The following is a 27,962-nucleotide window of genomic DNA, read 5'->3' as shown; positions in this document are numbered from 1 at the left end:
ACCTGGTGGCTTAAACTCACACCAGGTGCATGTGCATGCGTGCTCAAGATCCCAAGAGGAGGATGGAGGAGAAGGGATTGCAGGATGGCCATCCACCCTGGGGGTGATTTCTCGCTTTTTGTCTCTTTCTCTCTCTGCTTTCTCTACCTTTTTGGCAAGAGCACGTACCCTATAGCCAAAACCTCTCAAAAAGAAGATGATGATTGAACTATTCTTGGGGCCAGCAGGTGGTGTGATGGTTAAGGGAGCTTGACTCTCACATGGCTGACCATGGTTCAAGTCCTAGACATGGCAGCTTGCTTTTTCACTTTCTCACTCTGTCCCTCCCTCTCTGATCAAATTAAAATAAATGAATAAAGTCAAGTAAAATTCCTTTTAAATAAATAGTTAAAGAAGAAAACCATTAAAAAAGATCAAACTACTCTTCTACCATGAGGTCACCATCAGTACATACTTCTTACCTTTTAAGTACACTGGCATAATCCTTGTGCCCCAGTACCCATTTTTGAACATCAAAATTTTGTAAGTAGTAAGTATACCTCAAGCTTGTCATTATAGAACTCTCTCAACTATTGTTCCACTAGAAACCAAGATCAAGGGAACCAGCAGTTAGCGTAAAGGCTATGTCGCTGGACTCCCACGTAGTCGACCACGGTTCGCGTCTTGGACCTGGTGGCTTAAAACTCACGCTGGGCGCGTGTGCGTGCGTGCCCAAGATCCCAAGAGGAGAATGGAGGAGAAGGGATTGCTGCGTGGCCATCCCCCCTGGGGGGTGATTTCTCACTTTCTGTCTCTCTGTCTCTCTCTGTCTGTCTGGCGAGCGCACGCACCCTATAGCAAAAACCTCTCAAAAAAAAAAAAAAAAAAAAGGAAACCAAGATCGAGTGTCATTGACACCACATGGGCTGAGATGGATCCTTTAGCAGAGTTGAAAAGGTAGGATAACAAAGCCTAAGGTGCACTGGCAGAGGTGGTTAACCGGGCCGGCACCACAGAAAGGATCTAGAAGCTCTCGCTTTTTGGACAGTGACTTTTAGCCATTTTCTATCCAACACATCAGTAACAGTGGCTCACTGAGGCTTGAGTTTTAACCCTCTGTCCTAAAAGGGTTTTGCACTACTACTTAAATGCAATCCCTGGGATATTTTTTCAGATAAAAATTCCAAGTTGCCAGTACTCTTCATCTGTCTACTGCCTCCTATATCCTTAACTATATTATGCAACACAGGTTTCACAAAGTATAAAATACAGCTGGGTGCCTCTCAGCTCCTTCGGTATATCATTTTCTTTCTTTCATTTTTCAAGAGAGATTTTTGCTGTAAGATTGGTGGACTTGCTGGAGAGACAGAGAGACAGAAATTACTTCCCAGGTGGATGGCCATACCATAATCCCTTCTCCCCACCCCCCTTTCGGGATTTTGGGCACACACGCACATACACTGGGCCCGAGACTCAAACTGCAGTCAGCTACATGGGAGTCCAGCGGCTTAACCATTAAGGCACCTGCTGGGCTTGTGTATCATTTTCTTAACCATCCCTTATGGAGCTCCTTATCACGCCTGTAGAAACCGAGAGTGACTATTCAGAGCACTTCAGAGCAAAACTCCCTTCCCTGTGATAGGCTGACCGCCAGGGCAGTGACTGCAAATGAGCCAAAGCAAACAAATCCTGAGGGCAGCCTCTTGGACAGTCATGAGCTCCTCTCACTGAGGAACTGGTTCCTAGCAGGCCCCTGAGGAACTCGTATTTGATTTGTGAGAAAGGTTTGATCTGTTTTTTTTCATAACCCTGTGCTTTAAGATTGAAGATAGGTTTTCTTAGAAAACGAGAGCAGGTCTTATTATAAACAGGCCCTCGTTATAAACAGCTAGAGCCGTGTGACACAAAGAAGCAGCAGATGGTATTTTCATGAGCCTAAGTTTAACACATTCGCTGTAATCGCAAGGATGGGGTAGAGTTTTAAATAATTATGGTTCTCCCTCCAGACATCTTAGATGTTTGCTAGGGTTTGGATTTCTGATTAGCAGTCTTTTGCATTTTGTTTTCTTTCTTTTCTGGGGTTTTTTTGGTTGTGGTGGTAGAGGGTGCTGAGTGACTGGGTTTCATACATTACAGTATGTATCTTACTATTTTATAGTACAATGTACTGTTTCTAGGGAAATTACCTATGAATCTACCCAAGCTGAAACAAATCTGTAGGAAAGCAAGTTTCTTTCTTTCTTTCTTTCTTTTTTTTTGAAGAAGTTTTTGCTATAGGGTGTGTGCGCTCACCAGACAGACAGAGAGAGACAGAGAGACAGAAAGCGAGAAATCACCCCCCAGGGGGGATGGCCACACCGCAGTCCCTTCTCCTCCATTCTCCTCTCAGGATCTTGGGCACGCATGCACATGCCCCCGGCGTGAGTTTAAGCCACCAGGTCCAGGACATGAACCACGGTCGACTACATGGGAGTCCAGCCACATAGCCATTATGCTAACTGCTGGTCCCCTTTCTTTTTTTTTTTAATTTTTGCTATAACGCATATGTGCTCACAGAGAGAGAGGGGGAACATAAGAAAACATCCCCCCAAAGGGGATGGAGTCCCTTCTCCTCCAGTCTCTTCTTGAGATCTTGGGCATGTATGTACACACACACCTGGAGTATTTTTCAAGTTGCCAAATCCAGACTCAACTATGCAGTCAGCCATATGGGATCCAGTTACCAAAACCATCCTGCCAGTAACTGGCCCCACAATTTTCTTCCTAAAAAATTCTTTTTAAGCTTCAGCCCTATATTCAGAAGTAAAGGCCTGTGTCGTATATGGTCTCTGGTTTTCTCCACTTAGTTGACTTGATTTTAATATGTCATAGCCCTTCAACTGCACTCTGTTCTCTGGTTTATTTCTACCTCTGGTTTCTGTAGTATTTGAGCAAAATAAAGATTCAGCAGATTGAGAAGGACCGAGGTGAATGGGACGGTCTATCTCCAGAAGCCCGCCGAGAGAAGGAGGCTGGCCTGCAGATGTTTGGACAGCTGGCGCGTTTCCATAATATCATGTCCAACGAGACGATTGGCACCCTCGCCTTCCTAACGTCAGGTAAGGGCACGAAGCACTGCTTACCCCTTGGAAGTGTGAAGGTCAAGATCTGCCTCACTTGAGGGATCATCCGAAACTAAGAACTCAGACCCTGGTGACAGCATCCTCTGCAACCGAGAGGGGAACAAATCACTAGAGAAGTTTCAAAAAGAGTGATGATACCCACTCTTGGCAGGATGAGCACATGGTCACCCTCACACAGCTGCCAGAAAATGTAACTTGTAAAATCTTTCTTGAGGACCAGTTAGCCATACAAATATACATATGTATGTGTTTGTTAATGTGAAAATGCACTCAAATCTGGATGAAAGTGGTAGATCTACCAAGACATTGATCTCTACTCCCTCTGAAGCTGCACTATTAATTCACCAGCCACTTGTGACTATCAAGCATTTAAGATGTGGCTCGTCTGAATTGGGATATGCCTTAGTATAATGCAATGCTCAGCATAAATAATGTGAAATACTTCCGTTTTCATATTGACTGTCTATTGAAATGATCATTTTTAGTGCCTGAGTTAAATATGACATGGGAATCAATGCTCACAAGAGAAGGCAGTGTGAAACAGATAATAGATGAAGACTTCTTTTAAAAAGTTTCTAATCTCAGGCTAGCAGATGGTGTGGTGGTTAAGGCACTGGACTTCCCATGGCCAACCGCAGTTTGAGTCCTAGACCCAGTAGCTTGAAACTCATGCCAGGAGCATGTGCATGCATGCCCCAAATCCTGAGAGGAACTGGAGGAAAAGGCATTATGGTGTGGCCCTCCTCCCGGGGGGTGATTTCTCACTTTCTATGTCTCTCTCTCTCTCTCTCTCCAGCATGCACATGCACCCTATGGCAGAAACCTAAAATCATCATCATCATAATAATAAACAGGGAACCAGCAGTTAGCGTAATGGCTATGTCGCTGGATTCCCATGTAGTCGACCGCGGTTCGCGTCCTGGACCCGGTGGCTTAGAACTCAGGCCGGGCACGTGTGCATGCGTGCCCAAGATCCCGAGAGGAGAATGGAGGAGAAGGGATTATGGCGTGAGCATCCCCCCCAGGGGGTGATTTCTCGATTTCTGTCTCTCTGTCTCTCTCTGTCCAGCAAGCGCACGCGCCCTATAGTGAAAAAAAAAAAAAAAAACCTCTAAAAAAAATAATAATAAACACTGCTAAGCATGATTATGCTATCTGCCTTGTTAAGTTTGGCATGTATTAATTTATTTTTTTAATTTATGGAACTGGCCCAGCCCTGTAGCCTAGTGGTTAAGGGAGCCAGGTCCCACACAGCTGAAGGTAGTTCAAATCCCAGCCTCATGTCCAGGTACATTGCTTATGTGCTCAAAATCTGGACAGGATGGAGAAAAAGAGACTGTGGCATGACAGCCATGGAGGGGGTGGGGGCAGGGGTGACTCTTGCTCTCTGTTGAGCACATGTGCCCTCAATTTAAAAATAAAAAAATAAAAATAAATAGAATTTGTGGAGCTCATGCCCCATGACTGAGCATTTCTTTACAAGTTTGTTGTGAAGAACTAATGAGTCTACAAGGTAAATTAATTCACAATGAAGTTGATCAACTAGTGAAATGCTTATAATTGGAAAAAATTTAAAACAGCAGAAATGTCCACCAATAGAGACAGACAAAATAAATAACTGATGGTACAGTCCCAAACTGAAGATATATGTAGCTTTTACAAATGGTGTAAATCAACACTTGTGATTTTTTTTTTTTTTTTTTTTTAAGGCTTTTGCCATAGGGCACCTGAGCTCACCAGAGAGGAGAGACAGAGGGAAAGTGAGAAACCATTTTCTCTAAAACTTCTGTGATGGTTTTGGGTCGTTGGAAAAGTCATGGTGTAGGTGTCTGGTTTTGTATGCAAAAATGAGTCACAACCTTCCCAACGACACAATAGAAATGTTCCGTGAATCTGGGCTATCCAGTGCTGTACACACTAGCCATGTGTGGCTGTTAGACATTGGAAATGTGGCTAATATAATTGAGGAAATGAATTTTTTAATGTATTCTAATTATTTTAAACTTAAATAGCCATGTGTTGCCAGTAGCTACTACATTGGACAACACAAGAACATGTATTTACTAAAATGGTAAGATATTTATGATGTAGTTACTGGAAGAAGCAAGTTACAGAACAGATACACTGTCAAAGTCATTTTTATTTTTAAGATGTGTGTGTATGTTGGGACTGGCATAATGGTTATGTCACTGGACTCCCATGTAGCTGACGATAATTTGAGTCCCAGACCTGGCAACTTAAACTCAAAGCGGGCGCGTATGCGTGCGTGCCCAAAGTCCCTAGAGGAGAATGGAGGAGAAGGGACTGTGGCATGGCCACAGTGATTTCTGTGATTTCTCACTTTCTGTCTCTGGCAAGCACACATACTCTATAGCAAAAATATCTCTTAAAAAATACATATATAATAAAAAATAATAAAATATATGTGTATAAATAGAACAGAAATGCAAAAAGGATATATAACAAAATGTTAACAGTGTTTATGTCTGGTGGTCGTTTTTGTTGTTTGTGGAGTTTGTGTGTGTTATCTGCAATGAAAACATACTGATTACATAATAAAAAATAACCCTCAGAGATCACCAAGTAAATAGAAGATTCCTATTGGCTTGAGTGTTCAGAGACTTGGCTTTTTTTCCAGAGATCAAGTCACTGTTCGTGCATCCCTTCCTGGCCGAGCGCATCATCTCCATGCTGAACTACTTCCTGCAGCACCTGGTTGGCCCCAAGATGGGTGCCTTAAAAGTCAAGGACTTCAGTGAATTTGACTTCAAACCCCAGCAACTCGTATCAGATATCTGCACTATCTACTTAAATCTCGGGTACCTAAAATGGGAATGGGTCAAGCCAGCCGGCATGCTGTTTTGGTTTGGGGTATTGATAGTGGAACACCTGGTTGGTAATTGTGTGGAAATAGAAGTGTCCCGTTTCTCTAGTTGGCTAATGGAGAATCCTCTGTAGGTTTTTTTTTTTTTTTGAGAGATTTTCACTGTAGGGCGCGTGCGCTCACCAGACAGACAGAGAGAGACATAGAGACAGAAAGCAAGAAATCACCTCCCAGGGGGGATGGTCACGCCGCAATCCCTTCTCCTCCATTCTCCTCTCGGGATCTTGGGCACACACGCACACGCGCCCGGCGTGAGTTTTAAGCCACCGGATCCAGGACACAAGCCGCGGTCGACTACGTGGGAGTCCAGCGACATAGCCATTACTCTAACTGCTGGTTCCCAGAGAATCCTCTGTAGTTTTAAATCAAGAGATTTCCTTTACCCATGGAACATGATTTCATTCAACATTCTGCCTTGATCTATGCAAAGATAAATATTCCTGGCTGTACCATTGTTTGGAAAAGTAGTATTCTTTTAAGGCCACGGGATACTTGATAGACTTTCTTCCTAGAGAACTAGAAGCATTTCTAAAGGAAAACATGCATGTTTGTAAGTGATGAGAATCCTCATTTCATAGCCCATCTGTCATCTCCCCCGTCGATCTTTCCTGTGATGCTGTTTCTTTCTGTGCTGACCTTCCAGGGATGAGGAGAATTTCTGTGCCACTGTACCCAAGGATGGACGGTCCTATTCCCCAACTCTCTTTGCTCAGACAGTCCGAGTCCTGAAGAAAATAAATAAGCCTGGTAATATGATTGTGGCATTCAGCAGCTTGGCAGAGAGAATCAAGGTGAGGAAGAGGAGAATTTATTTACTGACACGTTCAATAAAAATCACATTGTCGGGGCCAGCAGGTGGTGTGGTGATTAAGGGCACTGGACTCCCACATGGAGACTGTGGTTCAAGTCCTGGACCTGGTGGCTTACTTTCTCACTCCATCTCACTCTCATTCTGTCTCTCTGATCAAATTAAAATAAATAAATAAATAAAGTTAAATTTAAAAAATAATTCTTTTTTTTTTTTTAGAGAGGTTTTCACTATAGTTGCACATGCGCTCACCAGAAAGACAGAGAGACAGAGAGATAGAAAGCAAGAAATCACCCCCCAGGGAGAATGGCCATGCTGCAATCCCTTCTCCTCCATTCTCCTCTTGGGATCTTGGGCACGCACACACACGTGCCCAGCATGAGTTTAAGCCACCGGGTCCGGGACTCGAACTGCAGTCGACTACATGGGAGTCCAGCGACATAGCCATTACACCAACTGCTGGTCTCAAAAATAATTCTTTAAAATAAATTTAAAAAAATAATAATAACATTGTCAATTTTCCCTATTCCGGGGAGAAAATGACCATTGCCTTGAGGAAATATAAACATGATTCTTCCTGATCAGTCAGTAGCCAGATTGACTATATTCATCACCTTTCTTTTTTATTTCCAATTTTTCTTGGAAGAGAGTGCACACACTTGCCAGAAAGAAATTTCAGGAGAGAGAGAAGGCACCCCAGAATGGGGCATGGTCATGCCCAGACCCCTCTCTTCCACTTCCCATCCTGTTGGGATTTAGGGCATGCACACACATGCCTGGCATGCTTTTCATGCCTCTGGGTCCAGGGCTCAAACTGTATAGCCAGCCACATGAGGTCTGATTCCATCAACCACTGAGCCATAGGGCTCACCCACTACGAAAAGTTTTTTGCACAGTGTTAGCAATAGATTGAAAATCTAAGATGCAGGCCAGCGGGTGGCATGGTGGTTAAAAGCACTGGGTTCCCACATGGTCAACTACAGTTCAGGTCCTAGACCTGGTGACTTGCTTTCTCCCTTTCTTTCTCTCTGGTCAAATTTAAAAATAGTAATAAATGGAATTAAATAAATAAATATTTTTTAAAAGAAAAAATCTAAGATGTTCATGCAGAAGAACTTTATAAAGTAAAATTTGAGATGAGTAGCTTGGGGGTTTTTTCTGGTATGTTTTTGTGCTATCGGGTATGTGGGCTCACCAGAGACAAGGCTCTCTGGAGACAAGAGACAGTGAGAAATCACCCCTTTGGTGGGGATGGATAGATCCCAGTCGCTCCTCCTCATGGGATTTTGGACACCTACACACATACACTGGTGTGCTTTTAAAACCTCTGGATCCAGATTAGATCTATGCAGTTGACCATGTGGGATCCAGCCCCCTTAACCTCCATACCACCTGTTAGCCTGAAGTGAATACTTTTCAAACTGCCTTACATTGATTTTTCTCTATTCTCTACATTGATAGTTGGTGATTGGCATATATTAAAATATCCATACACTTTAAAATACTGTATTCAGGGGGCCAGCAAGTGGCATGGTAGTTAAGGGCACTGGACTCACACATGACTGACTGTGGTTCAAATCCCAGACCTGGTGACTTGCTTTCTCACTTTCTCTCTCTCTCTCTCTCTCTCTCTCTCTCTCATTTGCCTGTCTCTCTCTGATCAAGTTTAAATAAATAAAGTTAAATAAAATAATTCTTTTTAAAAATGTATCATATTCAGCTAATCCCTTTGGTTGGAGTGTGACAGAGCTGCATTAGCAGTTATGAAGAAAATTCATGGCTAATAGTCTAGTGGGAAACATTTATTATTAATAGCATTCTTTCTCTCCTTGAGTTTATTCTTTATTGGACTGGGCTTCATCTTTGCCTGGAGCTTAACCATATGGAGCCCTGAAGAACTAGAGTCGTGCTGGATCGTGCAGATGGCGTAATGGTTAAGTCACTGGACTTTTTTTTTTTTTTAAGAGAGTTTTTTTTTCTGGGGCTGGCAGGTGACGTGGTGAAGGGTGCTGGGCTCCCACATGACCGACCACGATTCAGTCCCAGACCTGGTTGCTTGCTTTCTCACTTTCTCTTTCTCTCTTTCTCTCTCCTCTCTCACTCCCCCTCTCTCCCCCTCTCTGGTTAAGTTTAAATAAATAAATAAGGTTAAATAAAATAATTCTTTAAAAAAAGAGAGAGAGGTTTTTGCTATAGGGCGTGTGCGCTCGCCAGCAAGACAGAGATAGAAAGCAAGAAATCACCTGCCAAGGGGAATGACCACACCACAATCCTTTCTCCATTCTCCTCTCAGGATCTTGGGCATGTACACACACATGCCCAGCATGAGTTTAAGCCATCGGGTCCAGGACTCAAACCGCAGTCAACTACATGTGTGTTCAGCAACATAACCATTACAGCATCTACTGGTCCCTCATCACTGGAATTTCACATAGTCAACCACAGTTCAAGTCACAGGCCCGGTGGCTTAAAACTCATGCCAGGTATGTGTACATGCATGCCCAAAATCCCAAGAGAAGAATGGAAGAGAAGGTACTGTGGCATGGCCAATCCCCCTGGCAGGTGATTTCTCACTCTCTCTCTGTCTCTCCAACAAGTGTACATACCCCATAGCAAAAATCTCTCTAAAAAAAAAAAAAAAAGAAAAGGAACTGGAGTTGTGAAGTAATCAATGTAAAAGCCACCTTTAAATTCTCACATCTGTTTTTATGAAAAACCAGAAACTGCTTTTTATATATGGGTAGAATGAGTGACTCTGTCATTATGTAAAATTAACTCTTCCCACCTCTATCCCCCTTTGAATTGTGGCATTTACAACAGAACCATTGGCAGAAGGATGTTGTATGTGGTGTTTCTTTCCCTGCTAGCTGTAAATCCATTTCCAGTCATGACTGCCAGCAGCTTGAAGTTAGAGTTGGAGCGCAAGGCTCAATGTGCTCCTAGACTATCAGTCTTATCTTGGTCTTGAGAAAATAAAGCCAGGGTTTGTCATCATCATGGCCCAGGGCTGCTGATGACCAAGACTAAGGTCTGGTCATTGAGCATTCCAAACTCAGCTGCACTGGGAATTCACTCTCACCGCACGGTGGTGCGTGCTCAGTCTCTTGCAGATCTGCAGCAGCAGGAGGAGGAGACCTACGCAGACGCCTGTGATGAGTTCCTGGATCCCATCATGAGCACACTGATGTCTGACCCCGTGGTGCTGCCCTCCTCCAGAGTCACCGTGGATAGGTCTACCATTGCCAGACACTTGCTCAGGTACTCCAGTCCCCGGCACAGCCTCCCAAACACACGTGCATGCCCTCGTCTTTTCCTCTAGGACACCTAGTACAGTACTTTGCACCCAGTAGGGACCTCGCGGTGTTGATTGACTCGTGGTAAGGGGGCATTTCGATGCACTCAATTGTGAAGAATTTAAACATTCTAAACAAGATACCCTGTTGAAAGATGTTGGCTCTAACCTTTTTATAATTTTTTTAAAATTTTAAATCATTTTTGTTATAGGGCTTTCCAAAGAGACAGAGAGGGAAAGTGAGAAATCAGCCCCTAGGGAGGATAACCAAACCACAGTCCCTCCCCTCCCATCCTCCTATCAGGATTGTGGGTACGCATGCACATGTGCCTGGTATGTTTTCCAAGCCGCCGGGTCTGGGATCGCATAATCAGTTACCTCAACCTCCATGCCACCTGACTGGCGCACTGGCTCTAAGTTTACCATTTCTTTCTTTAAGAAAATAGTTTCTGGGATCAGCAGATGGCGTAGTGGATACCTTGCTAAACTCTGATATTACTGGTCACAGTTTGAATCCCTAACCCAGAGACTTGAAACTCACACCAGACACGTGTATGTGCACACCCAAAATCCCAGGAGGAGAATAGAGGAGAAGGGATTGCTGTGTGGCTATCCCCCCTGGGATGGTGATTTCTTGCCTTCTCTCTTTCTGTCTCTCTGGCAACCTCACGCACCTATAGTAGAAATCTCTCCCAACCCCCCCCCCCAAAAAAATAGATCATGAACCTTCTTACCTGTGAGGAAACTATAATCTGCATTTAACTAACATAGCAATCAGCTAACCAAATCAAATGTCAGTTTACAAGGCTTTATTTTTTAATATCTTATACTTTTTCAACAGGGCTGACAAGTGGCATGATGGTTAAGGGCACTGGATTCCCACATGGTTGACCGCAATTCGAGTCCCAGACCAGGCGACTTGCTTTCTCACTTTGTCTCTCTCTCTCTCTGTCCTTCTCTGGCCAAATTAAATTCTTAAAAAAGAATCTGTTGGGACCAGCAGTTAGCGTAATGGCTATGTTGCTGGACTCCTATTTAGTCAACCGCAGTTCGAGTTCCAGAACCGGTAACTTAAACTTATGCCAGGCACATGTGCATGCATGCCCAAGATCCCAAGAGGAAAATGGAGGAGAAGGGATTGCAGCATGGCTATCCCCCCTGGGGGGTGATTTCTCCCTTTCTGTCTCTCTGTCTGTCTCTGTCTTCTGGCACGCACATGCACCCTATAGCAAAAACCTCTCCAAAAAAATGATTCTGTCACCAAACCACAGATTCACTGTATTGACATGACATGACTTCACTAATATAAGTGTACAGGGTCTCTCTGCCTTAGAGAAATCTGAAGGTTGGTCAGAAAAGGATAGCTTTTTAATTTTTTTTAAGAATTGTTTATTTATTTGATTCCATTTGTTATTATGATTTTTAATTTGACCAGACAGAGAGACAAAGGGAAAGTGAGGAAGCAAGCTACCAGGTCTGGAATTTGAACCACAGTCGGCCATGTGGGAATCCAGCACCTTTAACCACCATGTCACCTGCCAGCCCCAACTTTTTTCTAATGTAAAAATTCCTCCCCACCCCCCCCCCCAAAAAAATAGATCATGAACCTTCTTACCTGTGAGGAAACTATAATCTGCATTTAACTAACATAGCAATCAGCTAACCAAATCAAATGTCAGTTTACAAGGCTTTATTTTTTAATATCTTATACTTTTTCAACAGGGCTGACAAGTGGCATGATGGTTAAGGGCACTGGATTCCCACATGGTTGACCGCAATTCGAGTCCCAGACCAGGCGACTTGCTTTCTCACTTTGTCTCTCTCTCTCTCTGTCCTTCTCTGGCCAAATTAAATTCTTAAAAAAGAATCTGTTGGGACCAGCAGTTAGCGTAATGGCTATGTTGCTGGACTCCTATTTAGTCAACCGCAGTTCGAGTTCCAGAACCGGTAACTTAAACTTATGCCAGGCACATGTGCATGCATGCCCAAGATCCCAAGAGGAAAATGGAGGAGAAGGGATTGCAGCATGGCTATCCCCCCTGGGGGGTGATTTCTCCCTTTCTGTCTCTCTGTCTGTCTCTGTCTTCTGGCACGCACATGCACCCTATAGCAAAAACCTCTCCAAAAAAATGATTCTGTCACCAAACCACAGATTCACTGTATTGACATGACATGACTTCACTAATATAAGTGTACAGGGTCTCTCTGCCTTAGAGAAATCTGAAGGTTGGTCAGAAAAGGATAGCTTTTTAATTTTTTTTAAGAATTGTTTATTTATTTGATTCCATTTGTTATTATGATTTTTAATTTGACCAGACAGAGAGACAAAGGGAAAGTGAGGAAGCAAGCTACCAGGTCTGGAATTTGAACCACAGTCGGCCATGTGGGAATCCAGCACCTTTAACCACCATGTCACCTGCCAGCCCCAACGATAGCATTCTTTAAACCACTGGAATAAAAAATCTGAACATTAGTGTTGAGCTTAAGTTTGTTACGAGGCAGAGAGACAAAGGAGCTCATCTTCACTCTTGAATCATTCTTTTGTTCATGTCATTCTTTCTCACCCGAGTCAGCATCTGACCCAGGTTCCAGTGAAGTCTAGCTCCAGTCTCAGTCAAAGTGAGATGCCTAGGTGCTCTGTTCTTTACTTCGGATGTTAGAATCCAGGGAAATAACTCCATTTTCCTTTCTCTCTGTCTCAGCGACCAAACAGATCCCTTTAACCGAAGTCCCCTCACCATGGACCAGATCCGGCCAAACACAGAACTGAAAGAAAAAATCCAACGGTGGCTCGCGGAGAGGAAACAGCAACAAAAGGAGCAACTCGAATAAACAAACTGTGAACGGAGCAGACCAGAACCAGCCCCGGCATGCAGATAGCAGTTGGCGGTGGTTCGTTCTTTCTGGTTCTGCTCCTTTCCTTTTTCTTTCTTTCTTTTTTTTTTTTTTTTTCTTTACTAAATTAGAGAACTGCTCTTACTGAAATGATGATAATTAAGATTCCTAAGAATTCAACCGTGCTCCCTCGGCTTGCTGCAAATCATACTTACGGCATCACCAAGTTTCGGAGTCCTCCCTAATTTCACCCTTTGTTCTCTCTTCCCATTTTTCCCTCTTCCTTTTCCTACCTTAAATTATATTATCTTCTTAAAACTTTCTGCCACTTTACAATTTCTCTTCCAAGGACTGCTCAAACAGTTTTGGTAAGCGCTGCTTTTAAGTATAGGATGCCACATATTTCAGTAAGAGCCAACGTCGGAAACACCCCGTGTTCTCCTGTGTTTACTAGTTTTCATGATCTGGACTTACGTCCTTTGCCTTGTTACAGCTCTTTAACATCACAGAACTTTTCATATAAAAGCAGATAGCTTGATGTTTAGACTTTCAAAGAAGATGATGGATGATTTTTTGTAAAGGAACCTTATGCAACTTTTGTTGGTAGCTCTGTTTTATGTGCTCTCGTAACTGAAAGATACCTTCATAGACACTCTCCCCTGGAGTGGTCACCAGCGAGTACTTAGCCCTATAGTCTTTTTATTGGAATCGTTAAGGCAAATTTGCAGTTTTGATAATGTTAGCGAAAAAAAAAATTCTAGACTGAGATAAATAGGAGGCTGTTGGGCCCTTACTCTCTTAGGAAAATGTTACTATATGGACTGGGCCTGAGTGGAAGAGCAAGACAACAAAAACTGTCACCACGAAAAATGTCATTTTAAGACGCTAGTGTCAACTGTGTATCTCAGTGTATGCACATGCGTACACACGCACACGTGTGCTTTTTTCTATCTGTCTAATATAAACTGAGTGCTACTTTACGTTGCCTCTTCCATGGTAAGATATACGCAGTGTGTGGCCAAGTCGGCGTACTCATTCTAGACAAAATTCGGAGACTATGATGTATATAGTTAATATTTATTCGGGCTTGTGACCTGACTTCTAAGAGCTGCTTCTAACACAGCCTGAGGTCATCAATTAACAAATAGGAATTGGAGCACAACCTCGTCCACGAGCCATTTAAATACCCACTGAGCCCTGTAGTTGGAGGGTGGATGGACCCCTTTTAGAAGTTCAGTTTGAGTTCCCTACTCAGTTGTGCGGCTCACGCTGAGTGAGGAACACTCCCCTGTGACTCGTCTTATATCACGCCCCGTCTAAGCCTACAGGTGTAAGTGATTAAGAACAGTGATTCGATCCAGGACCTTGAAAGGACATGATCGTTAACCACTGCATCTTCCAAATAAGACGGCAGTTTCAAGATCTGCCAACACAAGTTGCTGTGAGCCGTCCTTCATACGTTTTCAGAGGTGTCAGCTGGAAAACCTCAAATCAGAGAGGACCTCCCACCTGAAACAAAGTAGATGCCACCTGTCACTGTGCTTATAAATGGAAAGGAAGTCCATCCAGGACACTTTGCAAGTGCTGCAATGTCAGATGAATTGGATGTGCTCTCTGGGCCTTTAAGGATGGGTTGACAGGATTTGTTTATTTTTATTAAAATGAATTTCATATTTATTATCCTTCTTTTCCTCTCTGAGAATGAACTGTATACACAATAAAGTCTGACCTACTTGCATTTATCTTCCAAACCCAATCTAGTAGGACATTTTTATTTCAAAAAGGAGGAGAAAGACTAGTTTTGCAGGAGAAAATTGGAGGAAAATGGGCACAAAACCCCAGAGGCAGCTGCTCCCAGCAGCTTTCTATTAACAACCTCTGTGCCACCTCCAGTGTCCGTGTCTGTATTCGACTCCAGTGTTTATCCTTCAGATTGTAAGCCTCTTCTGGCAAGCTTTTTTTTTTTTCTTTTTAAGCCTTTTCCTGGAACTTTTTATGAACAGCTGTGGCACCATTGATGCTGCTGAGTATCGTTAAACTCATTACCAAGGCAGGTGTGTAGCTTCAGGCCACCATTGGTAAGGAAACCAATGTCCTCCGTGCCTTTTTTCTTTCTGTGAAGTAATTTAAGGACATCAATAAATGAAACTTTATAAACATTCATCTTGGTACAGCTCACTGGAACCTCTCGGAGCCGGCTTTCTGACATGCCTTGTGTTATGTTGGCTTCACGGGAGTGATAGGAAAACGGAGACTCAGATCACCTCTGGTATGGCTTATAACTTACCAAGAGGCTATTACTCAACTTGGAAAATTATTTAAGTAGTTCTTATTGAGCAGTTTTGGGTTTTGTTTTTTGGGGGTTTATTTGGGTTTTTTTCTTTTCTTTTTTTTTTTTTTTTTGAGTTTTTAACAGATGTGTGAAGACTGGGTTTTTAATGGTGCAAGGGGATAGGTGAAGGTGCCAGTTGCGATTTGGTATCACCCTCTACAAAAGCTTCATTACTTTATTTGATGCTGGTTGCCAAGCAGCCATTGCACAGAGCGAAGTCTACTGGGTGCCTTTAAAAGCCAGAGGCTGATGTTAGGCTGCTGTTGTCACCTGAGGAAACAATGCACATGCTCTATCCGCTGAACCGGAAAAGAACCTGGAAACAAAGATGAAGAACAAAACCACAAAAAAGGTTGATTGAAATAAACTTGATCAACGTAACTATATTCTGAAACATTCCAGGAAGGTTACTTCTTGTCAAACTTGCCTGGCGGTGTTTGTTCAAATCCCGTATTTAATAAATGAACACCTGACTTAAAGCCTTCGTTAGTACTTTATTACGGTATTTTAAAAACATAGTGGCAGTTTCAGAAATCTCTCTGAAAACTCAGGACTCTTATTTTTAAATAATTATTTTGTTTAGCTTTTTTTTTTTTTTTTTGGAGAGGTTTTTGCGATAAGGCGCGTGTGCTGGCCAGACAAACAGAGACAGAAAGCGAGAAATCACCCCCCAGGGGGGATGGCCGCGCCGCAATCCCTTCTCCATTCTCCTCTCAGGATCTTGGGTACGCACGCACACGTGCCTGGCATGAGTTTTAAGCCACCAGGTCCCGGATGCGAACCACGGCCGACTACGTGGGAGTCCAGTGACATAGCCATTACACTAACTGCTGGTCCCAGCCCCAGAGGACTCTTGACATCCACTTTTTTTTAGGTAGGTAGTATCAGATGTGTTTGACCTGGCTGAACTAATGTGCCTACCAAGCCTCTCTGGAGGGAACCCTGGAGTTATCCTCATAGACAAGAAATCTTGGGGAATGTTTTTACCTAATCTCATTTTGGCTTCATTTTTCTTCTTCTGTGATCTAAATCCCAGGTCTTTTCATCAGTTGTTGTCATATTTCCTCCCCTTTCTTGCCCCTTATCTCTACCCCTGCCATATAAACTCTCGGCCTAGATTAACCCTCATTCCAGTTTCCAAGCTATCGATTGTTGGATATAAAGTCCTTAAGAGTGATACAGCACAAACCTGCGGTCTCTAACATTGCCTGCTAACCCTTCTGTGTGTCCTTAACTTCAGCAGCTACCCCAAACATGAACCTAACTCAAAGTAACCCCTCCTTTTATTTACCCTGAGCACTCAGCTCTTGCCACCTTCTACTACACGCCATAGTTTTCCACTTTCAGACTTTCCTCCCAGCATTCCAGCATTCCCCAGTTAATTCCTTTCTTGTTTCCTGCCCCATCGGAGCTCTTATCAATCCTGTCTTCAGTTTCTCCCCACATTCCACATCCCCAGTTGGTTTTGACTTACATTCCTTTACAGTCATTTCTTCATCCATTCACCCTGTGTTCTATCCTAATGTGTGTGCTACAGGGCACGTGTGCTCACTAGAGTGAGAAAGCAGCCCCCACAAAGACGGTCACATCACAATCCCTTGTCCATTCTTCCCTAGGAAATTTGGCCTGCACACTCACCTGGCTCTTTTTATTTTTTGGCCTTAGGGCATGTGCACTTGGTGGGTAGTGGGGGTGGGGGTGACAATGAGAGGGAAAGTGAGAAATCACCCCCAAGGGGAGATGGCCACTCCACAATCCCTTCTCCATTTTCCACCCAGGATCTCCGGTATGGTGAGGCAACCCGTTTCAAGACTTGAACTGCATTCCACCATGTGAGAGTCCAGCGACATAACTGCTACATTATCTGCTAGTCCTTGCCTGGCATGTTTTTCAAACCACTAGGTCCAGGACTTGAATTGAGCATTAGGCTGTGTGAGAGCCAGACACCTTGGCCACCACACCACCTGGCTGGCTCGATCCTAATTTTTTTCAAACCGCTCTAGTTAATATCAAAGACTTCCATATTGCTTAATTAACTTTCCCACCCTTAATTTGACCTGTCTGCAGTACCTAGCCCAGCTAGCTGAATCACTCCATTGACACACCTGGCTGGCTCCTTGATAGCCCCTGTAATTGTCTACCCAACCATCCCATCCTAACCATCCCATCGCTAGTTTTACTTCTGCCCAGGCTTCCCCAAGATTCCTTGCTTACCGTTCTGCTTTTATCAAATGCCAGTGTCCTATACACAGCCTGCCTTCCAGGTATACTGAACTGTGAAGTTTCGGCCCTCTAGTATTTAGCTGTTCTCCTACTTTCACTCCAGGACCCTTCCTGCATGAGCACCATGCCTAATCCGATACTGACGCCCCCTGTGTGTTCTGGCAACCTCTTCAGATATTCACTCTGCCACTCTAGCCACGTGGCCACTTCTCAATCCCAGTCTCAATTTAGACAGTATCTAACACACAGGCTTTTTTAAAGTTCCAAATACATGGCAGGCCGGAAGCTCTCAATCAATCTTGTTCCTCGCATCTAGCTCCTAGTGCCTGGCTGGGGGCATTGGATTCCAACACCAACACGGGATGCGGGAGTGACAGGGATTACAAAAGATCAGATAAAGCGAGGCAGCGGGTTGAGGGCGGTGACAGGTCGTGTGGCGCTCGCTCAGCCCCTAACGTTACAGGCTTGGCCTTAGGCCTCTCCCCCGCTTCTTGGAAACGGTCGTGCGGGACTAGGAGAACCTCGGCGACTCCTCCCATCCAGTCCCGACTTCCCACGTTTTCCCAGGAAGGCAGAGGAAGCACGCTCCGGGACGAACGGGAGGCGGGCACCAGGGAAAGCACGTGGGCGCGGGGCGCATGCGCAATCCCCGTCCGCGCCCGCCTTCCGGGCCTTCGAGAGTGGCTGCCCCGAGAAATGCCTGTTTCTCGGCGGAAGCCCATTAATCTTCGGATCCTTTCTCATCTCATCTGTTCATACTCACTTTCTCCTCCGTGGGTGAACAAAGTAAGCCGACCGGCCAGATACCGCGAAGGTCGCAGGATGCCTTCATGTCTTGGACCGGCGCAGAAAGAAGCGGCCTGACCTTGGAAGTGGGACGGGGTCCTGCCGCAGGTCCTTCCGGGGGTGACATTCAGCCGGCCGTTCGGGGCGACGGACTTCTCGCAGGACCATGGCCCAGTTTGTCCGTAACCTCGCGGAGAAGGCCCCGGCGCTGGTGAACGGTGAGCGCGCAATCAGGCTGCCGAGGCGGGGACGCGGGCGGCGAGGCGGGGGCCAGAGGGGCCTGCGGGGTCCGGGGCGGCCGGAGGTGCGTTCGCGACTGGGGCCCTCGGCTCGCCGGGCTCCGCACCCCCTAGGCGCCGCGGACTCCTCTCCGGGACAGGGAAGAGAGGGCGTTTGCAGGAAGCCGGGAGCTGAGCCGCCGGCATTACTCCCCCTTAGGTCTCTTAGGGACAGGACCATGCAAGGGACCCCCGGCCCTGGTTCCTCCGAGCTGGAACGTGTTGTAGTGCTGTGGCCTCAGGTTCTCAGTAGAGGACTTGCAAGTCAACAGAAATGCCTAAGGATGCGTGAGCTTTTCAAAGTTAACTTTGCCCCTTGGCCCTGGCCACATTCTCAAATGCTTATGCTTTAATCCTGGGGACATTTTAGGTGGACTTGATTTTATGAGTGAGTACGCCTGCCTCGGTGAGCCTGGAAAGGGATTCGTGTAAAAACAGCGTTCTTTGTTATTACGGTTTAGCAGCCGTGGGGTTTTTTTTTTCCCCACTTTGAAGGGTGTCATTGGTAGATGGCTGTACAGGACTTAGAAAGTTCATGGAAAACGGGATTGAAGAATGAGTTTCTTTTGGTGCTCAAAGATTTGAGGTTGACGCCGGTTTTGTTTTTTTTTTGTTTTGTTTTGGGTTTTTGAGAGAGATTTTCTCTATAGGGCGCGTGCGCTCGCCAGACAGACAAAGAGACAGAAAGCGAGAAATCATCTCCCAGAGGGGATGGTCACGGCGCAATCCGTTCTCCATTCTCCTCTCAGGATCTTGGGCATGCACGCACCTGCACCCGGCGTGAGTTTTAAGCCACTGGTCCGGAACAGGAACAGTGGTCAAGCGACTGGTCCGCACCGGGAACAGTGCTCAACTACATGGGAGTCCAGCGACATAGCCATTACACTCACTGCTGGTTCCCTACGCCGGTTTTTTTTAATAATGTGTAATTTTTTGAATTGAATTCTTTGAAGGCTCCTGTATTTCAGAACAACTCTGAATAGTCAAAGCCCTGACTAGTTCATTCTGCCAGTAAATACTAATATTTCAGTTCTCTTCTGAGTAGCAGTCCACTCATTTTATTCCTAAGCTAAATTGATTCAAGTTTCTTCGTTAAATGTGTTGTATTCTAGTAAGTGATCGGAGCTCAGGTCTGAAACTTTTGCTCAGACCTGATTATGAAATGTAAGTAGAAACCAGAATTTCAGAAAATACGTGTAATATTTGGAAGCCTCTTTTACTGTTCGGTATTTTCTTTCTATTTTTTTTCTTCTTTTTTCCGGTATTTTCTTTTTTTTTTTTTTTTTTGGAGAGATTTTCACTGTAGGGCACGTGCGCTCACCAGACAGACAGAGAGATAGAGACAGAAAGCAAGAAATCACCCCCCAGGGGGGACGGTCACGCCGCAATCCCTTCTCCTCCATTCTCCTCTCGGGCTCTTGGGCATGCACGCACACGCGCCCGGCGTGAGTTTTAAGCCACCGGGTCCGGACACGAACCGCGGTCGACTACGTGGGAGTCCAGCAACATAGCCATTACGCTAACTGCTGGTTCCCGGTATTTTCTTTTTTTGAGAGCGATTTTTTGCCTTAAGGTGCATATGCTCACCAGAGAGACAGACAGAAAGTGAGAAATCACCCCCCAGGGAGGATGGCCACACCTCATTTACTTCTTGGTTCTCTTCTTAGGATCTTGGGCAATTACAGGCACCGAGTGTGAGTTTCAAGCCCCCCGGGTCTGGGACTCAAACTGGGTCAACCATGTGGGAGTCTAGCACCTTTATTGCAGTACCACCTGCCAGCCCCAGTGTTTGGTATTTTCTTGGTCTCTCCTCCCCTCCATCACCAGCTAAATAATGAGTTATTGAAGGCCTTTCAGTTCAAGACACTGTACATGCTTGATTCTGTCATCCTGCAGAACCCTACAGTCTACTAGTGAAACATTTGACACATTTTTCCAAAAATTTAAGTTTGCAACTGGCCCAGCCAAGGTGGCGCAGATGAAAGCTTAGTGAACTGGAATGCAAAAGCCACTTGCTGACTGCTGGTTCAGGTCCCAAGTCCGTGGGATCCCACAGTCAGGTCTGATATTTGTGGCCAAGATCCTTGTGACCAGGATCCTGAGGGGCTGGAAGGCCTGGTTGGGGGAATTGCTGGAGAAGGAGACCCCATTGAAGAGTCCCCTCCCTCCCCTCTGCCACGTGCACATGGACTCTCTCCTGAATAAAGTAAGTAAACTTAAAAAAAAAAAACTAAAATCGTGTTTAAGGAAAAAAGTTTGCAATTTTCACTAAAATCATCCAAGTGTCTTTTGTTCCAATATTATGTAAATTTTTAAAAATTAAGGGAAAGATTGTAGGCTTCAGTCAAGGACTTTGTGCATAATTTGAGGTGCTATTTGGATTTTTCCCTAGCATGGCTTTTAACATTTTTTTAGGTGGTTCATGTTGTGGAATTGCAAGTTGATTTTAATGATAACATTAAAGTTGGGACCAGCAGTTGGCATAATGGCTATGTTGCTGGACTCCCAAGTAGTCGACTGCGGTTTGATTCCTGGACCCGGTGGCTTAAACTCAGCCAGGCACGTGTGCATGCGTGCCCAAGATCCCAAGAGGAGAAGGGGTTGCGATGTGGCCATCCCCTCTGGGGGGTGATTTCTCACTTTCTCTCTCTGTCTCTCTCTGACTTTCTGGCAAGAGCACGCACCCTATAGCAAAAACCTCTATCCCCCACCCAAACAAAAGATAACATTAAAGTAATACTAAAATAACTTTTTAAAAAATTTGCCAGGGGATCAGCTGATGGCATAATCGTTTTGTCGCTGGACTCCCACATAGTCAACTGTGGTTCGAATCCCAGACTCAGCATCTTAAAATACCCTATAACAAAAATCATCCTTTAGAAAGAAAAATTTGCTAGAGCACTTTATCACTCAACAGAGAGAAGGGAAGGGAAAGCACCCGCCATAGGGAATTATCACACTGCAGTCCCCTCTCCTTCACTTCACCCTCCTTTGGGGATTTTGGGCAGGCACCACACCACTGTTTTGGGACTCAGGCTATGAGGTCAGCCATGTGAGATTCAGCTCATTTAACCACCAAGCCACTGACTAGCCCATGAAATAATTTTCTAAATAAAATGTGTAAACTCTTTCCTATATGGTGAATAATATAACTTGTTCTTCCAGAAATACTCAGAAGGGCCCAAGTGGGATAGAATGTTAAAAATGGAAATATATTTTGCCTTCTAATATAGCTCAGTGTATTACATGTGAATGCTAATTTATTTCATTAAAAATTATTGTTTACATGTGTTCATTTCTATGAGAGACTAAAAAACTTCTGGAAATAAGTAATTTTTAGAAATTTGCTATATAGCACATGCACTTGCCAGAGAGACAAAAAGGAAGAGAGAAAATGAGAAAGCACTTCCGGGGGGGCTGAACACACCGAAATCCCCTCTCCTCCGTTTTCAGGATTTTGCACATGCATTCACAGCCAGCTTGCTTTGAGACTTGAACCACACAATTGGACACATGGGATCCAGCTGCTTTAACCACCACACACCAGCTGGGCCAAAATAAGTAATTTTATCATCAGACTAGCTCAGAAAGAGTAATTTCCTTTCCCCCTTAACTAAACTCAGACTTTGTTTGGATTTCAGTTCATCCCTTTCAGTTCCTGGATCCAATCCAGGGTATCACATTGCATTTCGTTCTGTCTCTTCTGATCTGTGACAGTTTTCCAGTCTTTTCTTATCTTTCACAACCTTGACAGTCTTCAAGTATCTACCTAGGTGCGTCTGTGTTTGTATCCTGAAAAATATTCCTCAATTTGTATTTGTCTGGTGTTTCTCAGTTTGGAACTATGGATTTTGGGAAAGACTGCCACAGAGATGAGGTACCCTAATCACGTAATCAGGTATATGTTTGTATGACATCAATCATCATGCACACTTTCATCACTGGGGTGAAGGCAGTGTTTGGCAGGTTCCTCCACTGCGGTTGTTTTTCCCTTTCCATAGACTTTATCCCTTAGAGGCAAGTAACTGACTCAGGATGGGGCAGGTTGGGAAGGTTCAGGGGGTAGTCCATCTATAGGAGGGAACATCTACGAACTACACTTGGATTCACGACATTCTTTTGGGAGAAAGTTTTGTCTCTATGCATTCATTGTTTGTGTGGACTCAGATACATTATTTCATACTTCTTTATCGGGTTCTAGCCTTTGCCATTTGGCGCTCATGGGTCGGCACCCCGTCCCTTTGGCATGCCTCCTTACCTTCTATTACTACAAGATGCATCAGTCTCTTCCCTGCCCCAGTCTTAGTGTCAGTCATTTCTCCAAGGAACTCTAGTTTCTTTTATTGGACAAAGGAATTTAGAAACATGGTCTAGGTGTTGAGTTTCTTCCTTGCTACTAAAACTGCTTCTGATCCTCTCAGTGGGCAGTTGTATGCAAATCTGTATTTATATAGAGAAATGAGTATACGCATACTAACCCATGTATATATGTGCGTGCATCTATAAATGTGTGTGTGTGTATGTATATATAAATTTACACATATGTAACTGTTTATCCATCTTTATATTACTAGGCTAAATATGAGTTCATATGGATATCTCCAGCTCTAACTCAGTACCATGGAGTGTGTTTATTTAAGCTGCTGCTTTTCTTGTTTATATGTAACTTCTCTCTCCTTTAGTGAGAAACCTGGCTGCCACCTTTCATTTTCTTAGGTTCTGTTCCTTCCTTATATACATATAAAGCAATTTCAAACATTTTAAGATTTTAAGTTTGTACTCCCTGACAAATTTACCAACCAAAAAGTATGTATGTATAAGTTTTCAGGTTTGTCGTTTTGTGGTTTTGGATTTGTGTGTTTGTGTGTGTGCCAGAGGCCATCTGCTCACCATAGCGAGACAGAGAAACAGAAAAGGAAGGCAAGAACGTATCCCCCAGGGACATGGTCCTTCTCCATTTCTTCCTCCTTTCAGGATTTTGGGTATGCGCACACGTACCCCAGATGTTTTTCAATCTGCTAGGTCTAGGACTCAAACGACAAAGTTGGCTGTGTAGATCCAGCCGCCTTAACCACCAGACCCCAGGCCCCAATTCACTTTTTTAAGAAGATAAAAATGATTCTAAAGATGCTGTGTGTTGAAAGTTATTTTAAGGATGATTGGCTGTTCCACAAGAGTTCGCACCTTTTTTCCCCCTTAATTTGCTCGAAAGTCTGTGCACTCACCAGAGAGAGAAGAAGCAAGTTTCCTCCGATGGGCATAGGTGCACAGACTTTCCAGTCTTTTCTTATCTTTCACAACCTTGACAGTCTTCAGGTATCTGCCTAGGTGCGTCTGTGTTTGTATCCTGAAAAAAATTCCTAAATTTGTATTTGGTGTTTCTCAGTTTGGAACTATGGATTTTGGGAAAGATTGCCGCAGAGATGAGGTACCTTCTCCTTTTCTCCATCCTGTTGGGGTTTGGGCATGCACACATATGCACCTGGTGCTTTTTCAAGCCTCTAGGGCCGGGACTTTAACCTCCCAGTCACCCACATGAGATCTTTTTCTTTTCTTTTTGTTTTAAGAAAGAGATTTTTTGGGGGGAGGGGGTTTGCTATAGGGTACGTGCACTCGCCAGAGAAACCCTCCCCAGCCTTCCCAACTAGCCAGGATCACAGGTACATGCAGGTCACCCCGTGTATGTGGAGTGTTGCACTGAATCCCTACAACTGAACCTGTTTTGTTTTGTTTTGTTTTTTGAGACACAGAAAAGGGGAAAATGGGGGTGACCACACTGCAGTCCCTTCGAGATTTGGGGCACACACATACCCATGCCTGGTATGACTTTTAAACCACCAGGTCTGGGACTTGAACTGCATAGTCAGCCATATGGGATCCAAAGCCTTAACATCCACACCAGGGCCTGAGCCAATTTTTGAAGGTGTCATTCTCTGTTGCTCCATTCCTCCCTCCACCTCTTCCATCTAAAATCTTTGCTATCTCTACCAAGAAAATAGGAATAATTCCTGCTGTTTTCTCATTTTTGAATCCAATTTCTAATGCCTTTACAGTTAACAAAATTTGCCACTCACAAATGAAGTCACAGTCCTAGCTGGCCACTAGCGGGGTCCTGGCATAACTGAGTGTGCTTGTAGCTTCCTGCCTGATTGAATGTTCCTGTGACACAGGTGCTCTGCGTCTTTAAAAGCCTCTTGTTACCAGGGAGCAGCTTTGACGTTTCACACCGGGTGCACATTTGATACCAGCAGTGAATGAATGTGATGCATGAATAAATATTTGCATCCAGCCCATACATCTGCTTCCTTCGGTCTCTAGCGAGTTCATCCTGGGTTTTTTGTTTTGTTTTGTTTTGTTTTCCAGCTGCTGTGACTTACTCGAAGCCTCGATTGGCCACATTTTGGCACTATGCCAAGGTGGAGCTGGTTCCTCCAACCCCTGCGGAGATCCCTGCAGCTATTCAGAGCCTGAAAAAAATAGTCAGTAGTGCTCAAACCGGTAGCTTCAAACAGCTCACGGTTAAGGTAACTATGAACTAAATGAAAACGGATGTGCACAACAGAATATGTCTTTCCTGAGGTTTTTCTGATTGCTTTGATTAATCTGTATTTTTTAGTTGGACTGAATCTAGCATAATGAGAGATCATCTCTTGACTGCAGAGGAAGATACTTACTTTTCTAATTTTGTCATCTGTGTAGAAATAATTGAGCTATTTACGTGTTCTTTTTCTGAGTAGTAGTACACCATAGCAAAAACAACTCTTTTTTTTTTTTTTTTTTTTTTTGGGAGAGGTTTTTGCTATTGGGGGGGGGCACTGTGCACTTGTCAGAGAGACAGAGAGATAGAAAGAGAGAAATCACCCCGCAAGGGGGATGGACACACCACAATCCCTTCTCTTCTGTTCTCCTTTTGGGATCTTGGGCATGCACGCACATGTGCCCAGCATGAGTTTAAGCCACCGGGCCCACGACCCCAACCGCAGTAGACTATGTGGGAGTTCAGCGCTAACTGTTGGTCACAAACAACTTATATTTTTAATGGAAAACACTTTTTTCCCCCTCTCCTATTTTGGCTAGTCTGCTAAATATGATGGGTTACTTTTCCCTTTTTTTTTTTTTTTTTTTTAAGATTTTTGCTGTAGGGCACGTACATTTGCCAGAGAGACAGAAAGCTTGAAATCACCTGGGGGGAAGGAGGAGGATGGCCATGCCACAATCCCTTCTCAATTCTGTTCTTGGGGTTTTGGACATACATGCACATGTGCCCGGCATGAGTTTTAAGCCTCCCAGTCCCGAACTTGAACTGCAGTTGACTACATGGAGTCCAGCAATGTGAACATTACATCATCTGCTGCTCCCTGCTTATTCTTATGACTTTTTGTCTGTACTCCTGGAGTTAGCCCCAATTTGGCCGAACGATCTCTTAAAGCTAACATTTATATGGAGGGTAGAAAACCTGAATTACTAAATGGCATGAAGACAAAACCTAGTCCTTACACGAACTGGAACTTGGATGTCAGGTTAACTTGCTGGAGGGTATACGCACTGAGTACAGAGCATCAGTAACTAAATAATTACTGACTTTAGAACCTACATCCTAGAGATACATGTATTTTTCAGGAGACTTCCAATAACATCTGGTCTAATTTGAAGGGGAAAATTTACTTGTAAAAGTGCTTGAAAGGAAAAGGCCCGCTTCTGTTATGGAAATGTTTGGGTGTTTTTTTTCCCCACTCGAGTTTCAGCATACATCTTTGTGCTTGCACGAAGCAGTGCTTTCTGGAACCATATGTGTATTTTTTCTCTTTGGAGGGCGTTTAAATGTTGTTCTGTGAAACTGAGCACTGAGTACTTGGAAGGAGTTAAGTCAAATCATAAATGAATAAAAATGGTGTCTGAGGAGATGACAGAGCCCTCCGTCTTTGCACAGGTCCTCTCTGACCAGACAGAAATGCCTGCTCGAGACTTGGCCTCCCTATGGCCATCCTTTCGTATGAATGCCTCGTCTAACTGTGTCAGCTCTTCCAGGATGTGGGTTGTTTTAGGGCTCATAAAGCGTCTCATAAACTAATAATGAAAGGGTTAAGTCAGTGCAGGTCTTTAAAGAATGCTTTGAAAGAATTTATAAGCTCTAGACTACTTACCTTACAAAATTGAAAGTTCAAGGGTTCTCAGCAGTCGAAAAAAGTTAACATTAGTAATTCTTGACTTTAAAGTTGTCCTCTAGTGTGAATAGTGTCCTTATGTTCTTTGTCATTTAATCCTGGGAAAGAATAGCTGTAAATAAAAGGTACCTTAAAACTTTGTGCTTCTCTTTTCAGGAAGCTCTGCTGAATGGTTTGGTGGCCACCGAGGTGTGGATGTGGTTTTACGTTGGCGAGATCATAGGCAAGCGTGGCATCGTTGGCTATGATGTTTGAAGACCAGTCTTTTAACAGCTGAATACATACTTGATTTATATTATTTGAATGTGCTCGGACCATGTGTGATCGGAATGCTATCTAAATAAAATAAGACATGCCAAAAAAAAAAAACAGTGTTTTCTCTTTCAAACACTACCTGGGATGTCTCAGGTTCCCTCGATGTTAAGTTGGGTTGGCTCTGGTAGGTGGTATAGTTATAAACGTGTGTCTGTTTAGCCTGAAATTGGAAAGAACATGTGTGAATATGTCAGCCTGGTACAGGACTAATTTGAAGGTTTGAAATATATGCTGTTTAAGCTTTATTTCTTTTTTTAATTATTTACTTATTCATTCATTTATACTTAATTTGACAGAGAGAGAAAGAAAGAGGGGAAGTGAGAAAGCAAGCTACCAGGTCTGGGACTCGAACCGTGGTCAGCCATGTGGGAGTATCCAGCACCTTAACCACCGTACAGCTGGTCCCTGTTTAAGCTTTGTTTGCAGAGAAGATGGGGGAAAGGCCTGAAGAAAATTAGAAATTGCTATGTAGTATGAGAAATAGTAACGCCATGTGCCACACTTACGTCAGTAATAAGGAAATAAGGAGGACCATTTCTCTTGGCTAAAAATCACAGAAAGATCCTTTGACAACAACTATCTGCAAATGTTAGAGTATTTATTGCCCCCAAGTGAGAATAACAGAGTGGTATTCCAAGTATGTGTTAACTTTTAAGTGTTAGGAATCTCTCTCTGGTTTTATGATTTTTAGAACCTATCTTTGCAAAAATAAAATATCTTACAGGTATTTAAATAGGGCTTAACCTAGTGCCATCCATGGGTCTAACTAAGTAGTATATTAATGTCCTGCAGTAATCGAAATGATTGAAATGATTGGGTTCCTGTCTCCTTAGGTTTTTTGGTTTGGTTTGGTTTGGTTGGTTTTGTTTTGTTTTGTTTTTGAGAGAGAGATTTTTGCAATAAGATGTGTGAGCTCACCAGAGAGAAAATGAGAAATCAAATC

The 27,962-nt window shown here is 43.9% G+C and overlaps 2 protein-coding genes across 5 annotated transcripts in view; both read left to right on the top strand.

Moving 5' to 3' along the window:
* Nucleotides 1-15,055, top strand: part of UBE4A (ubiquitination factor E4A) — a 45,330-nt gene extending 30,275 nt beyond the window's left edge. For all 4 annotated transcript variants that reach the window (XM_006148838.3, XM_014587928.2, XM_014587930.2 and 1 more), the window contains 5 exons: nucleotides 2,903-3,077; nucleotides 5,740-5,920; nucleotides 6,629-6,776; nucleotides 9,894-10,051; nucleotides 12,788-15,055. In XM_006148838.3, the coding sequence (XP_006148900.1) occupies nucleotides 2,903-3,077; nucleotides 5,740-5,920; nucleotides 6,629-6,776; nucleotides 9,894-10,051; nucleotides 12,788-12,917 (792 nt within the window). In that variant the 3' untranslated portion in view covers nucleotides 12,918-15,055. The remainder of the gene's footprint in view (nucleotides 1-2,902; nucleotides 3,078-5,739; nucleotides 5,921-6,628; nucleotides 6,777-9,893; nucleotides 10,052-12,787) is intronic.
* Nucleotides 15,056-18,180: 3,125 nt separating this feature from the next.
* Nucleotides 18,181-27,073, top strand: ATP5MG (ATP synthase membrane subunit g). Its single transcript, XM_006148837.3, has 3 exons — nucleotides 18,181-18,479; nucleotides 24,903-25,063; nucleotides 26,861-27,073. The coding sequence occupies exons 1-3, from the start codon at nucleotides 18,428-18,430 to the stop codon at nucleotides 26,957-26,959; spliced, it is 312 nt and encodes a 103-aa protein (XP_006148899.1). The 5' UTR covers nucleotides 18,181-18,427; the 3' UTR covers nucleotides 26,960-27,073.
* The last annotated feature ends 889 nt before the right edge of the window (nucleotides 27,074-27,962 follow it).

Source organism: Tupaia chinensis, unplaced genomic scaffold, assembly GCF_000334495.1.
Source record: "Tupaia chinensis unplaced genomic scaffold, TupChi_1.0 Scaffold000247_1, whole genome shotgun sequence".
Classification (NCBI taxonomy): Eukaryota; Metazoa; Chordata; class Mammalia; order Scandentia; family Tupaiidae; genus Tupaia; species Tupaia belangeri.
This window is presented reverse-complemented; position numbering and strand designations above follow the sequence as displayed.

Coding starts and splice junctions, on each gene's coding strand:
- ATP5MG (XM_006148837.3), top strand. CDS start 18,428: ATGGCCCAGTTTGTCCGTAACCTCGCGGAGAAGGCCCCGGCGCTGGTG. Junction 18,480..24,902: donor GGCCCCGGCGCTGGTGAACG/GTGAGCGCGCAA, acceptor TTTGTTTTCCAG/CTGCTGTGACTTACTCGAAG. Junction 25,064..26,860: donor TCAAACAGCTCACGGTTAAG/GTAACTATGAAC, acceptor TTCTCTTTTCAG/GAAGCTCTGCTGAATGGTTT.